This window comes from Rhinatrema bivittatum, chromosome 9, assembly GCF_901001135.1.
Source record: "Rhinatrema bivittatum chromosome 9, aRhiBiv1.1, whole genome shotgun sequence".
Taxonomy (NCBI): Eukaryota; Metazoa; Chordata; class Amphibia; order Gymnophiona; family Rhinatrematidae; genus Rhinatrema; species Rhinatrema bivittatum.
The window spans coordinates 54,971,784-54,995,004 of NC_042623.1; the positions used below are offsets into that span (position 1 = coordinate 54,971,784).

The 23,221-nt window shown below is 44.0% G+C and overlaps 1 protein-coding gene across 3 annotated transcripts in view; it reads right to left on the reverse strand.

Moving 5' to 3' along the window:
• LAMB1 (laminin subunit beta 1) overlaps positions 1-23,221 on the reverse strand; it is a 108,246-nt gene that overhangs the window by 73,179 nt on the left and 11,846 nt on the right. For 2 of the 3 annotated variants that reach the window (XM_029615392.1, XM_029615391.1), the window contains 10 exons: positions 16,780-16,916; positions 15,007-15,080; positions 8,978-9,166; positions 8,748-8,811; positions 6,626-6,828; positions 3,400-3,520; positions 3,060-3,248; positions 1,796-1,975; positions 1,554-1,666; positions 167-246 (listed from right to left, as the gene is read on the reverse strand). In XM_029615392.1, coding sequence (XP_029471252.1) covers positions 167-246; positions 1,554-1,666; positions 1,796-1,975; positions 3,060-3,248; positions 3,400-3,520; positions 6,626-6,828; positions 8,748-8,811; positions 8,978-9,166; positions 15,007-15,018 — 1,151 coding nt within the window. In that variant the 5' untranslated portion in view covers positions 15,019-15,080; positions 16,780-16,916. The remainder of the gene's footprint in view (positions 1-166; positions 247-1,553; positions 1,667-1,795; positions 1,976-3,059; positions 3,249-3,399; positions 3,521-6,625; positions 6,829-8,747; positions 8,812-8,977; positions 9,167-15,006; positions 15,081-16,779; positions 16,917-23,221) is intronic. The other variant, XM_029615393.1, reaches the window with a different exon arrangement.

Sequence of the window (23,221 nt, forward strand, 5' to 3'; positions counted from 1 at the left end):
ACGTGGACTGGTGCAGTGCGCATACTGACCCAAGCTTCCCTGTGCACCGTTTTTAGATTTCACTACCAAGTTTGGGAAAAAAAGAAGTAAATAACTTAGAGAGAGCTCACTTACTACCGGCCCCTGGGGCGAAAGATTAAACAAACTGCAGGAAAGCTCAGCTTACTTATTGTTTAACGATCCCCCGTGGTCACAGTCACAAGGTCGGCATCCATCCTGGTCATTGCTCAGGCCCCAGTGCTCAGGCTGCAGAACAATATACCATTAATGCCTCAAACAGCATAGGCTCGTCACACTTCTTGAGAAATCAGCCAGAAACAGTTCCAATTCTTTCATTACTGATTAACTGACCAGAAATTGTAGAAACCGAGCAGTGGCTACAGAAAAACCACCTCTGGACGCTGAAATATACTGTAGACCACTCTTACAAACATCTGTTTTTAGGCAGTATATTACAGTTATTTTATCGATGTACGGATTTCAGTCTCTCTTTTGTCTTCTCCACCAATCCCCGTTCTAGCTGGAGAAGGTGTGGTCTAGTGCTCAGCCCTCTAGACTGTGATTCAGGAGAAGTCTGGTGGCATAAATTCAAGATTCCCTTCTGCCTCGGATTCTCCATGTGTGACCGTTGGCTAAATCACTATCGGGCCGATTCAGTAAAGTCCGCAGGAGAGTGGGCCAATACCCGCTCTCCCGGCGTGCGTACAGGCCACTCGCCTGTGCGCGCAATTCAGTATTTAAATGAGGCCCGGTGGTAGAAACGGAACGGCGGCTGTCAGCGGGTTTGACAGCCGACGCTCAATTTTGCCGGCATCGGTTCTCGAGCCCGCTGACAGCCACGGGCTCGGAAACCGGACGCCGGCAAAATTGAGCGTCCGGTTTTCGACCCGACAGCCGCCGGCCGACTTCAATTTTTTTTTTCTTTTTTTTACCCTTCGGGACCTCCGACTTATTACTGCTTTTCTGTGCACTTTCCCGGTGCCAGAAGAAATTAAGGTAGGCGCTAATTTCTGAAAGTAAAATGTGCGGCTTGGCTACACATTTTACTTACTGAATCGTGCGGGAATACCTAATAGGGCCATCAACATGCATTAGGTTCTATTAGGTTTGGCGGGTTGGACGCGCGTTTTCGGCCCCTTACTGAATAAGGGGTAAGGGAAAACGCACGTCCAATGGCAGGTCGGAGCGCACTGTACTGTATCGGCCCGTTTATCTCCCTGTACTCAGAGGACGCAGCTGAAAACACAGCATGTCTTAAATCTGTCTTTCCTGGTCAGCTAATGGAATTACTATTATTAGGAGTTGGACTGTGGTAGCCCCATTACTCCTGGAGTGGACTGTGTTCTTTGCAGGTGGGAATGTCCTTAAATGTATGTCCCACAGCCTGTCCTACATAATGTATACTGTACTGCAGTTTTATTTCACTCAACTAAATCTAGTCCATTCACCACTCAATATTCAAACACAAGCATTCAGTACTGTGCCAGTGCCAAAGTACTAGCAGATAACAGTGTATAGACAATGCCCTGGTCCATTATAGAATGATTACTTACCAGACACTCATTGCATTTCCTTCCTGTAACTAGGCGTTTGCAGTAGCAGTTTCCTGATACCGAATCGCAAGGATTCCCACCAGAGAGAGTTCCTAAAGGGTTACATCCACAAGCTATATATGGAGACACAATTAGAGAAACCAAGGCAGCTCATTTAGGATTTGCAGAGCTCGATTATAAAACTCAGCTTCGGTTTGTGTGCTCCTTGCCAAGCCTCACCCAAACGTAACAAACGCACTTACGCCGACATCCCAGCGGGTCATCTGCACTCAACTCGTAGAAGCCTTCTTTGCATTGATCGCAGCGTTCACCTTCCACGTTTAGTTTACAGCGGCACTGTCCAGCAATGAGGCCCACAGAAAAATCAGAGTATCGATCACAGACGCCACCATTCTGAGAACCAGTTGGGTCACAATTGCAAGCTTTAAGGAAAAACAAAACCAAAATTGGTCACCAAATAATCAATTCTCATCCATGTCTGTAAAATCCCTCCTTACAGAGGCAGATAGATGCATTTTAGAACAGCCAAAAGTAAACTAATTGGAAATTGGGCATGGCACTAGCCAGGGAAAATACTGCTTTGACAATGAGCTATATGAGAATTCCCCAAAACTCAATTCAAGGGGCCCTCAACCAGGTTTCGTTTTTCTGAATTGCCAGAATATGCAAATGAAGGGGGGGGGTCCCACATCAAAAGTATGCAAACACAGATCGTGAATATTCATGATGGGTAACCTGAAAAGCAGACCTGGTTGAGGGACTACAGGAGAGTGTATGGGAAGCCCTGAATTACAGAGCTAAAGACGTTATGTTGCCTTGGAGCTCAATAAACATAACTAGAAAGCTTTAGAAACATTATCACATATTTATATGCACTGCTGCAATGTTTTTACCTCAGAAAACTATAGTTTCAAAGTCCTTTATCATGCAAAATCAGCTTTTCTAAATGTATAATTTTTAATTGTGTGTGGGGTGGGCTGGGGCAGGGAGGTCAAGGTTGGGGGCCAGAGTTGGACGGTACAAGGCTGAAGATTCACCTAGAGCACCTAATACCCTTGCACCGGCCCTGCAAATATCTCATGAATAATTATGATCTCCTGATCTCCAGGCCTAGGAACAGCTATGCAAGAGATTTTATGGAAAAAGGTATTCAAGGGAAGTGACCTAAGCCATGCCTTTGTCCCATTATTTACTCAAACTCCCACGACTGAGTGGTTGACCATGCACTGCTAATCAAACTTCTTGAAGATTCTTTGGAAAACCAACACAGTAAAGAAAATATAGCTATGCTCCCCTACTCCTAGTTTGAGTCCAATCGATATTTCCACTAATAAATTAAAACATCACATCAGTCAAGCTAAATGAATGCAAATTATAGTCTGTTTTCAATCAATAGAGGCAAGACAATGAAATATGGGTAGAAGGTGTAATTAATACATTGAATTTTATATGAATCAAATTACAGACAACACACAATTCAATATTTGACGCAATAACACTACTTACGTTCACAGATGTTGGGGTCACGTATATTTTTCTCTGGGTGCTGGTAGTAGAAGGGTTTGCATTGTTCACAATTGCGTCCCATTGTATTATGCTGGCAGTCATCACACACTCCACCACTGCTGTTTCCAGTGCTCACGTAAACAGCCATATCAAAGTGGCATTTAATAGCATGGTCATTGCAAGTGCATTCTACAACACAAGGAAAATTGTTGGATGAGAATTAACATTCAACAACTGAACATCAACGTGCTAATTCATCATAAAATGAGTCACTTGTATGATAATGTGTCTCACAGTAAAGCCATCTCTCTCTCTCTCTCTTTTATATTTCAGATCTTACTTTTGCAGGCATTGCTACTGCGACCTTCAGCGGGTCTCCAAGGCAAGTCATGGTAGAAGTCCATACACTGTTCACAGTTCAGGCCTTTGGTTTTATGTCTGCACATACAATGGCCATGTACCTTGAAGAAATGTCAAACAAACAAGGGTCAACCATTAACAAGTGTTGTAGGAACATGATAAAGGCTGGATGAGCCGGACATTGTTTGACAGGTAAAAATGCACCAACATCTAAAGTAGTCATCAAAAAAAAAAAGACAGGTTATGTGAAAAGACTAAAAAAAATTAAATCTCACAAAAGGAAGTAATCACTAAAGAAAAATAATACAACTTTGGACTTCCATGAGGCAGCCGTTTACAAAAACGGCTTGTGTCATGTTCTTGGACATGAATATTGTATCTTACTAAGGAAGTCAGATAACTTAGATCTGAAAGATATGTGAAATCGCTACATTATTGAGTTAATGCATTTATGGACCCTGTGTCCTCTGTTGAGTGTTGCACTGCGATGGACGGGAGCGCTAGGGGGCGCTCCCCAGTGCGGGACAAGTGGTGTGTGCCCCTGCGGTGAGACAAGTCCAAGTCTGGGAAGGACTCAGGAGATGAGATGAGGACTTGACACTGAAGATCGGGTGAGACGAGGACTTGACACTGAAGATCTGAAGAGACGAGAACTTGACTCAGAAGAGATGAAAACTCTCAGGGACCTGCGCCGAGTGCATCCTCCACAGCCAATTAAGGCCAGGCACGGACCACGCCATGGACAGGCTAACACAAGAGTTCATTCGTGGAGAGGGGCAACTGCAACTTGCTCTGGACCAAAAATGGGTGCAGAGTTCTGGTTTAGGTTTAAAACAAGGTCTTGGAGACTTGCACTGCTGAGAAGATCAGAAACATGGAGGCTCCTCCATGTTTCTGATCCCACCGAGCACTAGAATCCCACTGAGAATCCTACTCACCCCAGCCGGGATGGTCGCAGACCACTCGGCCTCTGCGCGCCCTACACAACCCCATCGGGCTGGTCGCGGACCATGCAGGGACGGGACAGCAGAGCCACACGAGACATCAAACTGGAACATGGACATCAAGGCTGGAATGGAACATCAAAAGACGATACCAGGAACGTGGAATGGAATCCCAAGCAGATGCTAGGCAGGAGCAGGAAGACAGAAGTCCAGAGAAGGGAACTGGCTCCTTGCGAAGGTGAGGAAGGACTGGCTGAAGAGCCCTTTTGTAGGGCTGAAGGAAGGAGACGCCCAAGGAGGAGTCAGCAGAAGGGCAGAGAGGCGCGGCCCCGCGCCTAGGGTAAGCAGGAACAAGAAGAACCATGGACAGTGGTGTCCCTGCTGCTGCGATGCTGAAGCAGAAGAGGAGCCGGAGAAGGGCCGTAGGCAGGCCCCGACATGGGAGGCGGCCTCCAGCTGCAGAGAGGCCTCCGGGGGCGGCCCCATGCCGCAAGTGAGTCCTGGGACTGTGGCCTCCAGGCCGCGGAGGGATGGACGTCAATAGTCAATAGTAGGAGTGGCAGCACAACCTCTGCGCCGCGGAAACAAGGTTTCACGGCAGCCTCTGGGCCGCGAGGGAGCAGTGGTGGCCCGGGCTGCGAAGGTAAGAGCCTGATCACAACATTGAGTTGCTTTGACATTATTAACATTTATGAATGGTGATACAAGTTCAGAGAAAGTATGACTGCATTTAATTTGTAATAAAAATGCAAAATTACAAAGGTTATTTTGGGAAGATAAGAGAAAAAAAATTTAAGGACAGGAGAAATAATTAAGGATAATTTGTTAGTTTGTAGCAATGAGTTTCTTTGATAAAATACTCATTTCCTCAAAGACGAGAGGATCATTTGTAAGCAGTATTTCAGCCAAGCTGAATTGCACATCTGATAGGTTGCAATTGGAGAAATTACTTACCTGATAAGTTTGTTTTCCTTAGTGTAGGCAGATGGACTAAGACCCAATGGGTTATGTGCTCCCCTGCTAGCAGATGGAGACGGAGTCAGGTTTCAAAGCTGACATCACCCTAGATACACCCCTGCAGTGACCTCAGCCCTTCAGTATCTCTCTGTCTCCTAGCAGATATGGATTGTGCCTTCCCTATCAGGAACACAGTAGTCTTTAGAAGAGGAAATTTTACCTTTGAATTAGAGAAAGCTCGAGCCCTGCTCTCCTGCAATGATACCTAAAGGTCCCTCCCCCAGTTGAGAATTCCTGAGGCGATTTCCGAGATCCCTCAGAGGTGTGCCTTGGTTCGGTAGCCGGTTACCAGCGTTGACTTTGCTGCTGAAGCAGCTGAAAGGCAGCGGGTGCAGGAAGAGGAGTGCGGCAGTGACAGCCTATGCCCTCTCCCCCCACAGCTGGAGACAGTCTCTGTACTCAGCCGGTAAGTGCCGAGCCCAGGTAAGTAAAGAAGATCTGAGACATGGAAGGGCTTTGTTAAGTTTTTCCTCCAATCTCCTTGCTCGGCACACTGTACTGACGACGTTCCCGAACCCGTTAGGGCAAGGGAAGGGGGTTTCTGAGTGGGTTGAGCGGCCCCCCGATGGGCTAGGCCCCATTTCAGACTCTGTGGGCACTCCACATGGCAGGCCATGGCGGCGCCATCTTTCGCGTGGTTTGTACTTTGAGTAATTATTTTAGTTGATGCCCACATAGGTTTTCCATTTTGCAAGAGGCCATCTGCCAAGCAACAGTCTGTTCCATTGTGAAATAGGAAGGCTGTATTTTATTTATTCATTTATTTTTAACTAGAGCCTCACTAACTAGGGAGATTGTGGAGATTATTACAAAACTTGGTACTAAGACACAGAATGGGGCCAAGGTGTTGGCTTAAGTACCAATCTCGTAAGAAACACAGATGAAGATGGCAAGGCCTGGAATGGCCTACTAACTGAGATGGCGGGAGGTTATCCCTGTAACAAAGTTTGGGCATGCCTGGGACAGAGGTGGGCGGCGGTGATAAAAGGGTTAAGAGGGCGGGTAAAAGACAGAGGAGGAGGGAGTTGGTGTTGGGTTACATATGCAAATTTATATACAAATCTACCCAAAATGGACAGATCTCAACCAGGCAGACTGGATGGATTATTTCGGCCTGTATCTGCCTTCAATTTCTATGTTCCGTTGCTGTGCTATTATGACTTTTAAGAATTAAAAGTACTGCGATTAAGAAAACATGTGACAGTGCTGTGAAGTACAATATGAAAAACCAAAGCATCTGCTTACCATTCCTTCAGCAGCGTCGTCATAACCGTTCACAGGCGCACACTCGCTGGCATGCCCATAGCAGAAACAGTTGCCACGGACCACCATGTCGTAAATGGCATAGTAGTATTTCTCTTTGATTTCCAATCTGGAATCCAACAGGTCATCTCCCAAAGTATGTAGCTTCAGAAACTTAATTCTTAAGTTTGTGATTTTCAAGAGATCTTAAAGAAGGGGGGAAAATACAGTCTGTGAAAATGGCTTGTTTTGTTACCTTTACTGAAGTTGAAAGAAATCCAGATAACATGCGCGGGACATCTTGGTACTGGGCTTAAATCCCATATCCCCCTAACATACAAACATCCTTCAAGTTAAAGAAAACAAATTCTAAAGGATATGCCAGGTTTATTGCTCATTTGCGACATGCCGTAGAGTGATATGATTTTAAAGGTAGGTTAAATGGACAAGTCAGTTACGACTACAAGATAATTTGAAGAGATTTAGGAAAGATCTCAAAACATGGCTTTTTAAACAAACTTTTGAAATGAAAAGTGAAGCTTAATCCAGGTTTTTATATGATTTATTCTTCTTCTTTTAGTCTGTTCTTATCTATTTTAATATTAATATTAGTTTTGATTGAATTTTATTTCTTTGGATATTTTTAAGATATATTGTTATTCTTTTTTCCTTTTTATCATGTTCTTAAAATGTGATTATTGTAAACTGTGAAGATAGAACTTGTTTCTGTGCAACGGTATATAAAAACTGTATGTATGTATGTATGTACAAATAAATAAATAAATAAATGACCCAAGCTGGGACGCTGGCTCAGATTTGGGAAGAAAAATCTGATCCAGAACAGTTTCAATCTTCAAGTTATTTGGGATTCAGGGGCAAATTCTTATTAGCCTTCTTTCTGAAGGGAAGAAAGGTTATGAGATTATTATGTATCCCCTCCCAATACTTTCCGTATTTCACTGCCCCATACACAGCAAATTTTCAGGATGTGTCAGGGGGTCCAAAAGGATCCTGACAGATGTATTTTTCTTGGATCCACATCAATGTGCGCATTCCAGAAAATAGGGTCTGTTAGTTCTATGCATATCTTCTTGCTTTTAACCCACAAACCTCCAAGCTCGCTAATTATCAAGGTAAGAAAAGCAGCAGCAGCTAAACACTATCCCCTCTATTTTATCATCTTTCCTCCAGGAACCCATTTTTAAAGTGCTCGCATAGGGACATCTAACCCAGGGAACAGAAACACTCAGAAAGGACCACACGTTTATGGAAACACTGAAGATGTTTTCAGGGCTCAAACATTATTATTTGACCCTCAGCCTCCAAAATGTCAGTAAGATACAGAACACTATAAATCAGGTGGTGAGGAAAGAGTTCACCGTTAACCTTTCTCAGTCAATCTAAACCCACTTCTTTCAGAACGGGGTGGGGGGAAGGGACTGAGTGGTCTTTTAATGTATAGTGTTCAGAGGGGATAGTGTTTAGCTGCTGCTGCTTTTCTTACCTTGATAATTAGCGAGCTTGGAGGTTTGTGGGTTAAAAGCAAGAAGATATGCATAGAACTAACAGACCCTATTTTCTGGAATGCGCACATTGATGTGGATCCAAGAAAAATACATCTGTCAGGATCCTTTTGGACCCCCTGACACATCCTGAAAATTTGCTGTGTATGGGGCAGTCCTGGATTCAACTGCTGCTTTGTTAGAGAAATATTTTATAATCCGGGATATTCAGACACAGAGAAGTGTTTTTGTCTACCTTAAAATTCTCAGAGTCTGATTGACGGTAGTATGAAATTTGAATTATTTTTATGATATTAGCCTGTTTATTGAGAATGTCCTGTTGCTTTAGTCACTAAAAAAGGACTAAACCATTCTGTTTTGTAATCAGTACAGTCCCAGCTGGGCCAAAACATGTTTGTTAATCCAAGAATTAGTTTATAAACATTCTCATAAAGCATCAATCTTTTACACACCATGACTGTGCATGAGAAGATTAGTCATGAGCGAAGACGTGTACGTCAAGGCTACAGAACCAGGTTTAAGTCCGAGAAGGACAGAGGAGCACATCTGACTGCTTTAAGACTTTTGCACCCAGGTCACCTAACATTAAAGAATCCACTTACTCTGAATCCTGGGGCTGTACGGATCTTCAATTCTAAAAGCGGGATCCAAGACCCGATAAATAACCTGAAGCAGACAGTTCACAGTGAGATGGCTGCATCTAGCTGTAATTAATCATAGCATGGCAAGAACAGACATTCAAGGACAGAAATACAAACGGTTAGCTTAAAGGAGCGCATGGCATAGCTAGTTGGAAGTTTTTCTTGATAGGAAAACCAGAAGAGGCTCTCACCTCTCCCTCGGTGGAAGGTTCGATGTCAGAATAACGGGAATCACAGATTATGTCATCTACTTTCTTCATTGGCCCGGTTGAAATGCCAGGGAACGAGCCCTCACAGTCGTAAGCAAAGTAGCGATAAACCTGCCAGGTTTGTGCAAAATCCGATGATCTTTCTATCATCATTGCCGCTGGGCGGAAGGTCTAAAGAAGAATAGATTAGATTATACATTTCTGTCACATGAACAGATTCCATTGCTATCAGCTTCCATACATTTGGAAGCAAGAAAGTTTCCTGCTATTACCACAGACTCAGAACAAGTAAATATTATTTCTGCAGAATTAATAAAGTCAGTCCATAGTAAAAAGGTGCTAACATTTTTTTTGGTAATTGGATTGGTGAAAAATCATCCAATGCAAGATCAAAGATCAATTAAGAGACAAACATAAAAAACACTAAATCCCAGGACTAACGACAAAACATCACTTCCATAAAAAAAGAGAACAAATTTACAGTAATAAAACACATTACAACAGTTACAATTAAACACAAAATAAAAATAAAAAAATATAATATAAATCAATCTTAAAACCAACAGATACCAGAAAAAAAAAATAAAACCTTAAATTAAAGGTTTCCCTGAAGAAAAAAAAAGCCATCTAAATGCCAAGGAATTTTTTTCCAGTTGGACTTTCTTCAGAAGAGAATTCCAAAGAGTACGAGCTACACAGACATAGAAACATCTATGAGTTGTCATTGAGTTAGCTTTTTTTTTTTTAAACTAAAAGCAAAAATCACAAAACACGTACAAAAAAAAAATCACTAGAAGAGATCCTGCAAATCAACACAACACATACAAGAAAGTTTACAAACAGCTGAAGGATGAGCAATAGGCACAACTGAAAACACTTGTGATAATTACTATTGACCCAATGCATATATGCTGCACCGGTGTGCATATCCTACCGAGAGGCCTTTTACAGCCTGTGTAGATCTTAGTCCTCTGGAACTCTTCGGCTCCCCCTCCTGGGGGAGCCAAGGAGCACCCGTGCCTTCTGGCACACTAGTATGTGGGACTACAACTGATAGGTGGGTACCCTTCAAACCAAAAACATCAAAATCGGTAAACAGGATCCAAGACTAGAGGAGGGAGAGAGACCCACTGGGGAAAAGCTGAACCAGCCAACCCAATCAGTGAAAATGCTTAAATCTGGAACATTACCACTTCAGAAGATAAGACGCCTGGATGTGCTTTCAAACACAGGAATACAGCCAGTTTCAGTGCAGCAAGTGACTGATAATACATGCATTAAAAAAAAGAAAAGTTCTTAGCCTACTTCAGAAAGGATAATAATTAAAAAAGAAAAGGTAGGAAAACCTACAATATGGCATCTTTGACAAAATGGAAAAAGTGTTTCACAAGAAGCCACATGTTGCCTTGCCTTACAGAAGGACCTGGGCGCGATTGCCAGTGCAGCTCTCCTAGGGCTGGCGATTACTGCAGAGGCAACGCTCCCAGCACTTGGGGGCTGGTGAAGGGAGCCGTAGTCAGTGGGCAATGGCGACACCTAGAGGCTAGACTCGGGGCCCTTGATTTGCAGGGTTCCAGGAAGAGCCCTGCTGCATGACCTCCGGCCTAGAACCGTTGCTGCTGTGACTACACGAAAGTGAGGCTGGGAGGGATTGTTGCGTAGGAAGGCTCACAGCGCCAGATCCCAGCCCTGATTCTGACTGAGCTGGAAAGAATAAAAGAAGCAGGAACAAACCATGGGGGTCAATTCCCACCCCCCCCTCCCAAAAAAAAAAAAGCAATAATTACTGTATCTATATAACATACTCAAGATCCATAAAATCTGCTTCGAGCAATCCATAACTGGCTTTTCCAGACAGCTGTTTATATAGGAAACAAAGACACTCTGTGTACGGATGTTCTTCCCTCCTGGTGATTGCAGATTGCCAAGTGCGTATTTAACAATGCTAAATACATTACAATCACTGACTTGTTCCAAAATCTCTCTTATTTTTCTGAAGATGAACACTGAAAAAGACTTCACATGCCTTCTCATTTTTCCAAACCTAGGCGTGAAATTCAAACGACGTGTGCGTGGGAGGGGGAAGGCCTCAATATTTAGAAAGAATCCTTTAGGATTCTTTTGGGAGGGTTTGTTTCATGTGTTGACTGAGCACAAACCCAGAGCGCTTTCGGCTACAACGCAATCTCCCGCTTCATGTCTACCATGCACCTGGACCTTCACAGAACTCCTTGTTCAAATCTTAAGAGAAGTTCTAACAAAACAATAAAGACTAAAGTTCAGATAATTCAGTGGGAAGTTAAAAAAAACAAAAAAAAAAAAACCTACCTCAGGCAAGAAAAGACTTTTTTTTTTTTCACCAGATTTCTCTCTTTTACAGCTTTGCCCTTCCAGCTCACTGGAACCAGAATCCTTTGTGCTACGGTACCATCAGCCTTCATTAGCAAGACCCAAAATTCCCCTCCACCGGCCCCATATTGTATATATTTATATATTTTTATTACCAACCTTTCCAAAACATATGTCCAAAGTGGGCATATGAGCAAAGGGGCCCACCCATTAGCATGAAAATCCTTAACTGGGGGGCAAACACCAGAGATCCTTGCGGAAACTTGTAATCATGGGTTCTCAACCTGGCCAGGAGTTGGCGCTACTCCCTGCCCCTAGGGGCTGTTAAATCTGCCTCCCCAGTATCGCTGGCCCTGGGAGCAAAAGCCAGCCCCAAGAAAAGGCATCTGAATGAATTCATTTGCTCTTGAGTTTTATTTATTTATTTATAGGTTCTTATATACCGCGGTACGTATAATCATACATCACCTCGGTTCACAGTGAAACAATAAATAGCAACAGGCTTTACATATTAACAGGTTTTGAGTGCACAGAGACACCATCAGGCCAACAGTTGTACACAACTGTGCTGCAGCGGCAAGGACATGCAAATTAAACCAATGGCAGCAGCTCAGGACATACGAGGAAATAAAATTTACACAGCCATTAAAATTCTAATTTGTCGTTCCATACTTTTACACTGACCGGCATGCTTTTGTATTTCCCTCTCCCTCTTTATCTTTCTCAGGGGTGCAGAATTAATGATATGCAAATCAAATCAAACAAGCTTGGTTCATCCACTGCAGATGTAATGCAATGCACACAAAGCAAGGCTGCGACTTTTCCACACTGACATCAACTGAAGACAACAAATACGCTAAAAGAAAGGTGAAAATACAAGACATCACCAAAATCATATATAGAAAAAACAAAACAAAACCCCAGAATGAATACCTTTCTAAAGTTGCTTTCTCACTAAAACCTAATCTCGAGGGTATGCCCCTTTCAATTTTCTGAAAGCTCCTCTTAGTCAGCAACCACCACCACCCTAGGTCAAAGTCAGGGATGGTGAACTATTAGACTCATTTTCATAGTGCTATCAGGCATACACAGGGGCAGATTTTCAAAGGGATACGCACGTAAGATACACGCGTACCCCCCGGAAAACCTGCCCCAAGTTCCCCCTGCGCGCGCCGAGCCTATGTTGAATAGGCTTGGTAGCACGTGCAAGCCCCGGGACCCGCGTAAGTCCCAGGGGGTGTGTTGTGGCGGCGCGTCATCCGGGGCGGGGCCGCGGGTGTGGTTCCGGCCCGGGGGCATTTCAGGGGCGTGGCCGAGGCCTCCAAAACTGCTCCCGGGCCGGGGAATCGCGTACTGGCCAGCTGGCCGATAGGCGTAACTTTTCGAACAAAGGTAGGGGGGTTTAGATAGGGCTGGGGGAGTGGGTTAGGTAGGGGAAGGGAGGGAAGGTGTGGGGGGGGTGGAAGGAAAGTTCTATCTGAGGCCGCTCTGATTTCGGAGCGGCCTCAGAGGGAACGGAGGCAGGCTGCGCGGCTCAGCGCGCGCATGCTGCCGATTTTGCGCAGCCTTGCGCGGACCGACCCCGGATTTTAAAAGATACGTGCGGCTACGCGCGTATCTATTAAAATCCGGCATACTTTTGTTTGCGCTGGTCACACGAACAAAAGTACGTGCGGGCGTAGTTTTGTACAGACACACATACGACAGGAAGTCCCAGTGCTGTAGAGCTTACAAATGAGTCAAGACCCACAGACAAGGCAAACATGAGGTCCAACTCCAGCCAAGGTCTGCTTTTCAGGATGCCCACAATAAATAACGCAAAATGGCACAACGACGGACTTGAGTACCGCGTGCCGCCCTGGGTCACCTCATCTCAAAAAGAGATACAGCAGAACTGGAAAAGATACAGCGATAAAGAGAGATGGAAAGGCTTCCCTATGAAGAAAGATTCAACAGGGGGGGGGAAGGGATTTTCAACTTGGAGGCGAGAAGACCAAGTGAGGATATGACAGAGGTTTCTAAAGTCATGAAGCGGCTGGAACAAGCAAACAGGGAATGGTTATTTATTTTTTCAAATGCTAGCACTAAGGGGACACTCCATGAAAGTATTTTTCCATTCAATGTACAAGCAAGCTGGGGCTGGAGGATGCAGTCCAGGCATCTAATATAACGGGGTTTAAGAGGGGTGAGGAAAAGTCCATTAAAAAAAAAAAAGTCACAGCTTTATGACTCTAGGCCCTAGACTGTGAGCCCACTGGGGACAGGGAAATACCCGCAGTACCCTAATATAAATTCAATAAATAATAAACAATTATTAGCCAAGTCAACTTGGGAAAGTCACCTCTTATCCCTGGGAATGAGCAACAAGGACTGAATCCGCCAGGTGCGTGTGACCTGGATTGGCCACTGTCAGAGACAGGATGCGGGGCTCGATGGACTTTTGCTCTGTCCCGGTATGGCACATCTTATGTACTTAACGATTATTCTTCCAGGGTATCTGCATACGTTTCTTACAGGTTAATCTGTATAGTCTGTATATGTTGAAAACCAGACCCGTTTGCCAAACTAAAGGACTGGCGTTCACCATCGCTGGTGTAAGCGAATCACGCACTGCGCTGGTGGTAGAGAGGGGTGCCCAAGCTCTGGCTGGCAGTGCTGATCCTTCACAGAGCCTCTTGCAGGCAGCACACCGACAGACAAAAACCATAAAGAGGTCAAATGGCAAAGCAACAGAATTGGAAGGAAATTTTCAAACCCCACGGGGAGTGGACCCACAAAGAGTGGAAAAATCCTGGCTCCAGGGCACCTGCTGCTGATGCCTTGGGGCCCGCAGAGAGTCACCGCTGCAGGCAACCCAAGGCTCAAGCGAAGTCCCCACAGCCTGAGGCTGCCCCAGCTGCTGGACCATATAAAAGAAGAGAGACTGGAGGAAGGGAAGAACAAAGAACAAAAAAAAAAAGCAAAAAATCAACATAAAAATTAAGTAAAAAACAAAACAAAAACATAGAAAAGCTAATAATGATCCTAAAGAGAATAAAACTGGTTTTCCTGGATTCAAAATATTGTATCCGGAGCCCAAGAGTTCAATATTTAGTGTGTTTTTCTGGCACTTAGCTGGACAAATGCCAGGATTTGAATATTCCAGCTGGCTGACCGCCTCTGGGTTATCTGGCTAAGAAGTTAGTCAGATAAAAGTTAGCCAGATAACTGGAGGCACCCTGCCGGTGTAGGTAATTAGCTGGATAACTTATCCAACTAACTCTGGTCATGCCGTTGAGGAGTCCTTAAGTTAGCCGGGTATATTTAATTGTGCAACTGCGCCACTGCATATGCCATCTAAGTTAACTGGATAAATTTATCCGGTTGGCCAGACAGTGGCTTGAAATGGAACCCTGAGCTTTCTAAATATTTTCCCACCCCTGGACATACTTAAAAAGAGCTTTCATTTCATTCCAAAAAAGTGCAGCAATAGAATCAGAATAAAAAGCTGACCCAGGAGCGATAGTAAGGGAGTGAAGGCAGACTGCCATTCTGAAGATGCTCTCCAGGACTATTGCTCTAATTTGTTTGCCTGGTTTCTCTTAATCCTGCAATAGCCATCAGGACTTAAACCCCTCCAGGGAACAATCCGTTTCTTTTGCAGCGCCGTACGGATTCCTTACCTTGAAGGTCATAATTAGATGAGTGAAATGGAACTCAGCCTCCAGGTCCAGCTGCACAGTTACGTTTTCCAAGCCTATGGATGACATAACATGAAAAAAAATGGATAAGTCACAGCATATGCAGGAAGACAACATGAGCCAGGATGAATACAGCATTTTTCTTTGTCCTTTACACAGAAAACTGCTCAAAGATGGCACTAAAATGTGTGTGTGTTCAAAACCAGAACAGTGAAAAATCCACTCGCTCAGTGGATTGTTTTTTATTTTGGCAGGTGAAGCATCATCATTTTCTGCCCTAATCTGTGCCCTGGCAGAAGGCGGCCATCTCCTTTGACCTGAATGAGGCTGTTTATTAGTATAGTTTTACAATTATTAATTTATATTTCTTGATTTTATTGTGTTTGATGTTTTATGAGGAATGGAAATGGGGGTCTGGCTTCTTGCAGCTTCCAGTTCAGTTTTTGTCTGCCTATTTCTATTTTATGGTCTCTTTATTCCATATTTGGTGAGGATCTGGGTTCTACATGGGCGACTGTACTTTCTATGGAGGGATCTATAGCAGCCTAGTTTGTTCTGCTTTCCTATTAAGAAGGTATAATTGGTGTTTTAGGGTCATGTGTAATATTTGCAACATTGTCTTTTCATTGGTAAGGTTGTTACTGCTTGAGTGTGTTCCATAATACAGGTTTTGGAATGAAGCAATTTGCTTTCACAAGGTTAGCAATTCTCTCTTCATCCCCACCAGTCTCTCTCTCTGTCTCCCTCTCTCTCTGCCCCTCACCCTAGTCCACCTGCACCAGAGGGGGGAAGAGTCGGGATTTACACACACATACTTTTGATTTTATAAAGAACGTGTGTAAATTAACCAACAGAAGTTACATGCTGCAAAGAGAAGGTGTAACCTTGTGTGATTAGTTTGTGTGCATTCCAGTCAATAAAGCTATATATTTCTTTTAATAGTATTTCTAGCTAAAATACAGTGATTTTTTTCTGTATCATGAAAGAGAGGCAAATTGACATATTAGCAGAATGACGGAATGAATTCATATTCCATTTTCTTATATTTAAAATTAGGGAAGCAGGTTACACCAAAGTTGCTTTCCCCTTTTGAGCCAGGAAGTGATGCTACTGATTCTCTCTTCACCCTGTGGAGAGTGGGGAAAGGATATTGAGGATGCTGGGCAGGGAGAGGTGGAAGTGAGAGGGAGGGTGGGAGCTGCTGAGCAGGAAGGGGTGGGGAGGAAGGAGACAGGGGAGAGTTGGGCAGGTGAGAGAGGGAGCACAGGGAAGAGGATGTGGGGGGGAGGGGGGTCAGGAATGCTGAGCGGGGATGTGAGCGTGAGGGGATGATTGAAAGGGCGGATTTAAGGGAAGTGAGGGGTGATGGGGAGTGATGGGGTCCAAGAGCCATAATGTGTCAGTTTCTTTCTCCGAGAGAGGTCAGTCTGGGTCTCTTGGAAAAAGCACCCAAGACTCCAGTTGTCTTCAGGACCAAAACTGTTCCGATAACCATAAAATGGTTCTGCATCATGGACATTCTGTAAGTTATCCAGATAGCGAGAACACTCTTTAATTATTCACTTTCCTATTATTCATCTCTAATTCATATAATTGCCCTACTCCCACAGAAGCAAGATTCCAATCTGTTTCACATACTCTCCATGCATCCATGATTAGAGGACACAGATATACATGAACAAACCCACAGAAAGCATAAAAGCAACCAAAAATTGCAACTGCCGACTTTGAAGATTAGGGGAATCAACTACCTACCATTCTCCGACTGCCACCATATATTCAGACGGTTAGGAGCAAACGTCGTCACCACGTTTTCAATGCGATGGCTGTCTGTGTTGAGAGTTTCGTGGTAAGGATCCACAGAATTGCAAATAAAACATTTTTTTTTCTTCCTGGAACAACAAGAGATAGTAAATATGAGAACACCACACAGGGCAATACTAAAAGAGCAGGACATGTACAACACAGAAATAGATGGACAGTCCACTGGACTAAATACATAAAATCAGGTCTTCCTCAGGGCTGGAGGGAGTTTTATATAAAAAATATGAAGCATTCCCCGAAATGCAATGGGGTAGAAGTCAGTGACTTTAAACAACTATTCCTGTCCTTGACAAGTAGGCTTTACTGTTAATAGACTTAAAATATGAAAACGTTCCAAATACGGATGTATGAACTGTGACATCTGAAAATTGAAAATTCAACCAAGATCTTCCATTTATTCTATGCAAAACACAGATCTCAGTTTTAAACTGAATACTAGGGACGTGCATTCATTTTAAATGAATTGACAAAATGCAACAAATGAGGCCATTTTCAATTCATATGAATGACACAAACTGAAAATTAACCTCAGACAAAAACACCCCAAAATCTTTGGGTATTTTCATATTCATGTATTAAAAAAAAAAAAAAAAAGGAAGAGGGGCCTCTGGTGGTACCCAAGCTTGGCCTAGTTCCTCCCCAGGCCATGTCCCATCTTCAAGGCCTGGGCCCAGTCAGAGGCTGGGTCCTACTCACTGAAGCCCAGGGCTAGGCCTGAGTCCTGTTGCCAAAGGTCCTGTCATTGGGACTTAAGGTGTAGGTCCAGAGACCAAGGAGCAGGCCTTCTGGCATCTTCTTTCTTCTTCCCTCCTCCACCTAGAGCGCATGCACTACAGTGACGGCATTGCAGTGCTTTCCTCTAGAGCAGACCATTTAGTTGTATAACCGGCTGTACAACAAAATGGCATTGCCCCCCTCTAGCTCTGCTGCTCCCCCTCCAAGTTGCATTCTCCCTGTTCAATGTACTTTCTGTTACAAGTTATATGTAAACCGATATGATGTCTCCCACGAATACTGGTTTATAAAAAATGTTAAATAAATAAATAAGGTGCTGTAATGACTCACTATGGTGTGACAGAAAAAGAAGACACCAGAAGGCCTACTCCTAGGTCTGTAAGCCTAAGCCTCAGGCCTGGATCTAGTCTAGTCCCGGGTCCTGGAGTCAGGACCAGGCTAAGGGTCTAAGTCTGGGTTTCGGCGATGGAATCTTGGCTTCGGAACTTGGATCTGGCCTCAGCCAAACCCTGGCATCAGACCGGTATCCAGGTCTTGAACCTTGGCCTAAAGCCTGGGCCTCAGTGACAGGACCTGGCTTCAGCCATGCTTTGGTATCAGACCCAGACCTAGGCCCCAGTGACAGGACTTGACCTCTGTGTTGGACCTGAGCCTAGGCCTGGAACTTAGTGACTGGTATTTAGCCTAGGGCCAGGCCCCGGCATGGGGCCTAATCCTAAGCCAAGGCCTGGGCCTCATAACTGGGACCCAGCCTTAGGCCTGGTCCCAGTGTCAGGCCTAGTCCTACAACCAGGCCTGACAACTGGCACCTGGTCTTGGACTGGGCCCCAGCAGATCTAGGCTTAGGCCCAAGCCCAAGTCTCAGTGGTGGGACCTGGCCTTAGACCTGTACCTAGGCCTGAATCTTGGTGACCAAACCCAGTCTGTGGCTAGGCCCTGGCATCGGGCCTAGGCCCAGGGCCAGGCCTCAGCAAAGGACCCAGTCCTAGTCCTTAGCGATGGGACCCAGCCTCAGGCAATGTTTCGGCATCTGGCTTAGTCCTAGGCCCATGTCCGGGACTCTGCAATGTGACCCAGCCTTGGCCTGGAGCCAGTCCATTTTTTTCTTTTACACTGAAGTCAATGAAGCCTTCCTGCACTGATTTCAATGTAAAATGAAAAAACAAATATTCATTTTTGGTTTCAAATGAACCAAATGAGCAACTGTGATCTACGAAACAGATTAACGAACCAAAACATTTTTAGAAGCTGCACACCCTTACTGAATAGTATGTGCGGCCTGACCAACAAATATAAATAAATAAATAACTTAAACATGAAGCATTTGACACAGCCGCTTGTATTTATTTATATATTTTATATGCCATCATGCCAAGTGAAGATCACAACGGTTTACAAAAGTAACACTCATCTTTGGGTCATTACATAAATCGGTTTTTGTAACACAATTTGGTAAAACATATACATTACTACTATATAATACAGTATTACATATTTGGTAAGATATATACACTGCAGCACACAGATCTTTTACTTCTCGACTGAGGAGGGGTACACGGGGTTAGTAGGGTTAGTAGGGTTGGGATTCTGTTTAGTAGTACACATGGTCGTGAGGAGTAGTCTAAGCTGCTTAGTTCTCTCATTACTTGGTATTATTTTTGTTGTTGATATTGTTGCTTCTTCATTCAGTTAGCATTTAAGTTAGATTATAAGCATTTTAAATAGCCATGTTTTTAATTCACATTTGAATGTCTTTTTTTTCTGGGATCAGTCTAATTATCTCCGGTACCGAGTTCCATAATTTAGGTCCTGCTATGGAAAACTTGCGATTACTTATTTGCTTTAGGTGTGTGTTCCGGATGAAGGTACAGTTAATAGTCCTTTATTTTGTGACCTAAGCATTACTGTGGTGCATATGTTTGAAGCCTCATGCCAATTAGTCCTCGGTTATCATTATGGATGATATCAAAGATTAAGGTTAAAACTCTGAAATAGATTCGGTATTCTATCGGCAGCCAGTGCAGTGCTATAAGCGAGGGTGTGATGTGATCACATTTCCTGGTTCCAATTAAGAGTCTTTCCGCTGCATTTTGTAGTAGTTGCAGTTTTTTTTCATAGATAAGTTGGGAGTCCTAGTAGTAGGGAGTTACAATAATCTATATTTGAGAAAATTAAGAGATTGTAGGACTGTACAAAATCTTCGGTAGTTAGTAATGGTTTCAATCTATGTAAGATGCGCAGTTTTGCATATTTAAGAGTGCAACCAGGAGTGTGTCACTAAGGGTAGAGGAGCGCAATACTAGCACAACACAAAACAATAAACTATCAGGGAAAATACAGTTCATTCAATATGCTGTTGAGTGGATGCTCAGTAGAGATGAGCTTCATTTTTTTCTACCGGGTCGTTTTTTTGAGTCGGATGCTTCAGGGTAAAGTTTGTTTTCCCTCGGTTAGTTTTTTGGGAAAACTAAACGGGGAAAAACGAAACTGGCCCAAAAAACGACGCAGGAAAACGAAGCTAAAAAAAAACCCACCCCAAGCATTAAAATTCACTTACACATTAAATACAACCCCCCCCCACCATCCCGATCCCTCCCCAAGACTTACTAACAACCCTGGTGGTCCAGCGGGGTCCCGCGAGGGATTTCTCTCTCTGTGCCATCTGACTTTTGGTCCTGCCTCGATCAAAATGGCGCCGATAGCCTTTGCCCATACATGTCACAGGGGCTACCGGTGCCATTGATCAGCCCCTGTCACATGGCCATCGGCGCCATCTTGTGTTCCTACCATGTGACAGGGGCTGACCAATGGCACCAATGGCACCAGTAGCCCCTGTGACATAGTATGGGCAAAGGCTATCGGCGCCATTTTGATTACTGGCGCCGACGGTGCGAGTGCAGGAGGTCGCTCCCGAACCCCCGCTGGACTTTTGGCAAGTCTTGTGGGGGTCAGGAGGGTCCCCCAAGACTTGCCAAAAGTCCTTGGTGGTCCAGCGGGGGTCCGGGAGCAAACCTCCTGCACTTGCACCGTCGGCGCCAGTAATCAAAATTTCATGAAATTGCCCTAATTCGTGATAAACGAATGAACATCTCTAATGCTCAGTCGTCTTTTGCTTTACGCTCTATCATTTTTATTATGAATGTTTTTACTGTAAGCTGCTTCAGGACCTTGGATAACAAGGCCTATACATTTTTTAAATAAATAATGAATACGTTTTTAACAGTTTCTACCCAACCAAAAACTGTTATTCTTACAAATAATTACAATAGTACAATTACTTGAAGTTATTAGTGCATTTACGAAAATATAACGTATAAAACTCTGGATTTCTTCAACACTAGCCCCATGCATTGCCATGTGGCAGCCCCAGGTTCAATGTAGGCAAGCTTGTTAGAAATTGAGCGGGCATTTCACAAGAAACTTGAGAAAGGAAGAGAAGGGGCAGGAGACGGACGAGGATAGCATTGAAGGGGTAATGGTTTTCATTCCATCTGTGCACATCAAACCATTACCCCTCCAATCTTATTCCTATCCCCTTCCTCCCTCAAGTCTGATTTTCGCCTTCTACATTCCACAGAAACAACCCCTTGCAAAGTCTCCAATGACCTGTTTATGGCTAAAACAAAAAAAAAACCAAAAAAACTTTATTCAGTCCTTAGTCTGCTTGCTCTATCTGCTGCTTTTGACACTGTTGATCACCACCTACAGTTGATACTCTGTTCTTACTTAGATTTCAGGACTCCATCCTGTCTTTGTTCTCTTATCTCTCCCATCACACTTTTACTGTTTCCTCTGGCAGATCCTCCTCCACTGCCATCCCTCTGTCAACTGGTGTGCCTCAGGGTTTTGTCCAGGGCCCCCTTCTCTCTGTATGCTAATTCCCTTGGTGCTCTGATTTACTCTCATGGCTTTCACTACCATCTTATGCTGCTGATTTCCAGATTTCTCTCTCTTGATATGAGTGCCTGAGCTTGAGACCAACATGGAGACAGCAACTGACCCAGAATCTTCTGCTATCTTAGCTTTTCTGGCTATGTGAACTTTAAATGCCCTACTGAGCCTGACTTGCAGGAATTCCAAGGACACCTGGACAGCACTTGAAGCTGGCAACACTTTGTGATGCCTAATTATAGGTTCACAAAAGCAGAAGGCAACAGTTGGAACCTCAGGCTAGAATGTCATTACAGGGGAAACATTAACAGGGGCAACTGTAAACACAGCCTAAGATGTGATAATTGCCCCGAAGAGCAAGATTTTAAACAGAACAAAGGATTATCTAAAGAGTGATGGTAAATGGGCCCCACTTTGGAGACATGGTCAGGGTAGTTTAGGGATAATCTATCATGCTGTTGCCATGACAACCTATGTAAATGAGGGCCATGACAACCTATGTAAATGATTCTCTAGGTGGTCACGCACTTTCAGAATTTCTGACCTAGTATTATATTGTATTTTACCTACAAAAGAAGGATCCGTTCACGTATACAATGAGATGCTGGTGGTCAGTTTGTCAGAGAAATGGCATCCAGCATCTCTCAAGAATACTTATACTGCTCAATAAAAAATTATGCTTTCTACAAAATCTAAGTGTTCTTGTATCTCTGGATAAATGTCATAAAGCATGGCTTGGCGCTAACACTCTATACTAGAAATTTCATTAGGAATCCAGTCCCAGGTCTCAGCCTGCTTGCCTGACATTGCTGCCTAGATGTCCCACTGCCATCTTAAGCTCAACATGGCCAAGACATAAGAACATAAGAAATTGCCATGCTGGGTCAGACCAAGGTACCATCAAGCCCAGCATCCTGTTTCCAACTGAGGCCAGACCAGGCCACAAGAACCTGGCAATTACCCAAACACTAAGAAGATCCCAGTACTCCTTATCGTTCCCCTGTGAACAATACTGTAATCCTCCCAGTCCTCAACCTGGGGTCATCTTCAACTCCTCTCTCTCCTTCTCTATGCACATCCAAAACAGTGCTAAAATGTGTCATTTCTTTCTCTATGATATATATACAAAATCCATCCCTTCCTTGCTGAATGCTTATCCATTCTCTCGTCACCTCCCATTTAAGACTACTGTTATCTTCTCCTCAAAGGTACTCCCAGTGAACCATTCATTCTCTCCATTGCAATCTATCCAAAATTCACCTGCACAAGTTATCTTTCCACAGTGTTGCCATATCCATACAACCATTTTTCTCAATTCACTATTCTGGCTCCCTAGTTATTTCCACGTACTGTTCAAAATCCTCTTACTCACCTGCAAGAATCTTCACTCTGCCTTTCCTCATCTCTCTCCTCTCTTCTCTCTCCCTACACCCCTCCTTGTGAACTCTGTTTGTCAAGCAAGCCCTTCTCCTCCACCACCAACTTCCGACTCCAGGTTTTCCACCTTGCTGCGCTGTATGCCTGGTACAGACTTCTCCAGTTGGTGCGCCTTGCTCCCTCTCTGGCTTCAATCAAATCCAGTCAAAAAACCCAACTTTTTGAGGCTGCTTTTAAACTTGAACCCTCCTCCCCCCCCAAATTCTCCTGTTTTCAGCCTACTGATTTTAACCACTTTCTTAGTAAATTAAATTTCTAAAGTCTCTCTTTTGTCCTATATGGTTTGTCTTGATTAGACTGTAAGCTCTAG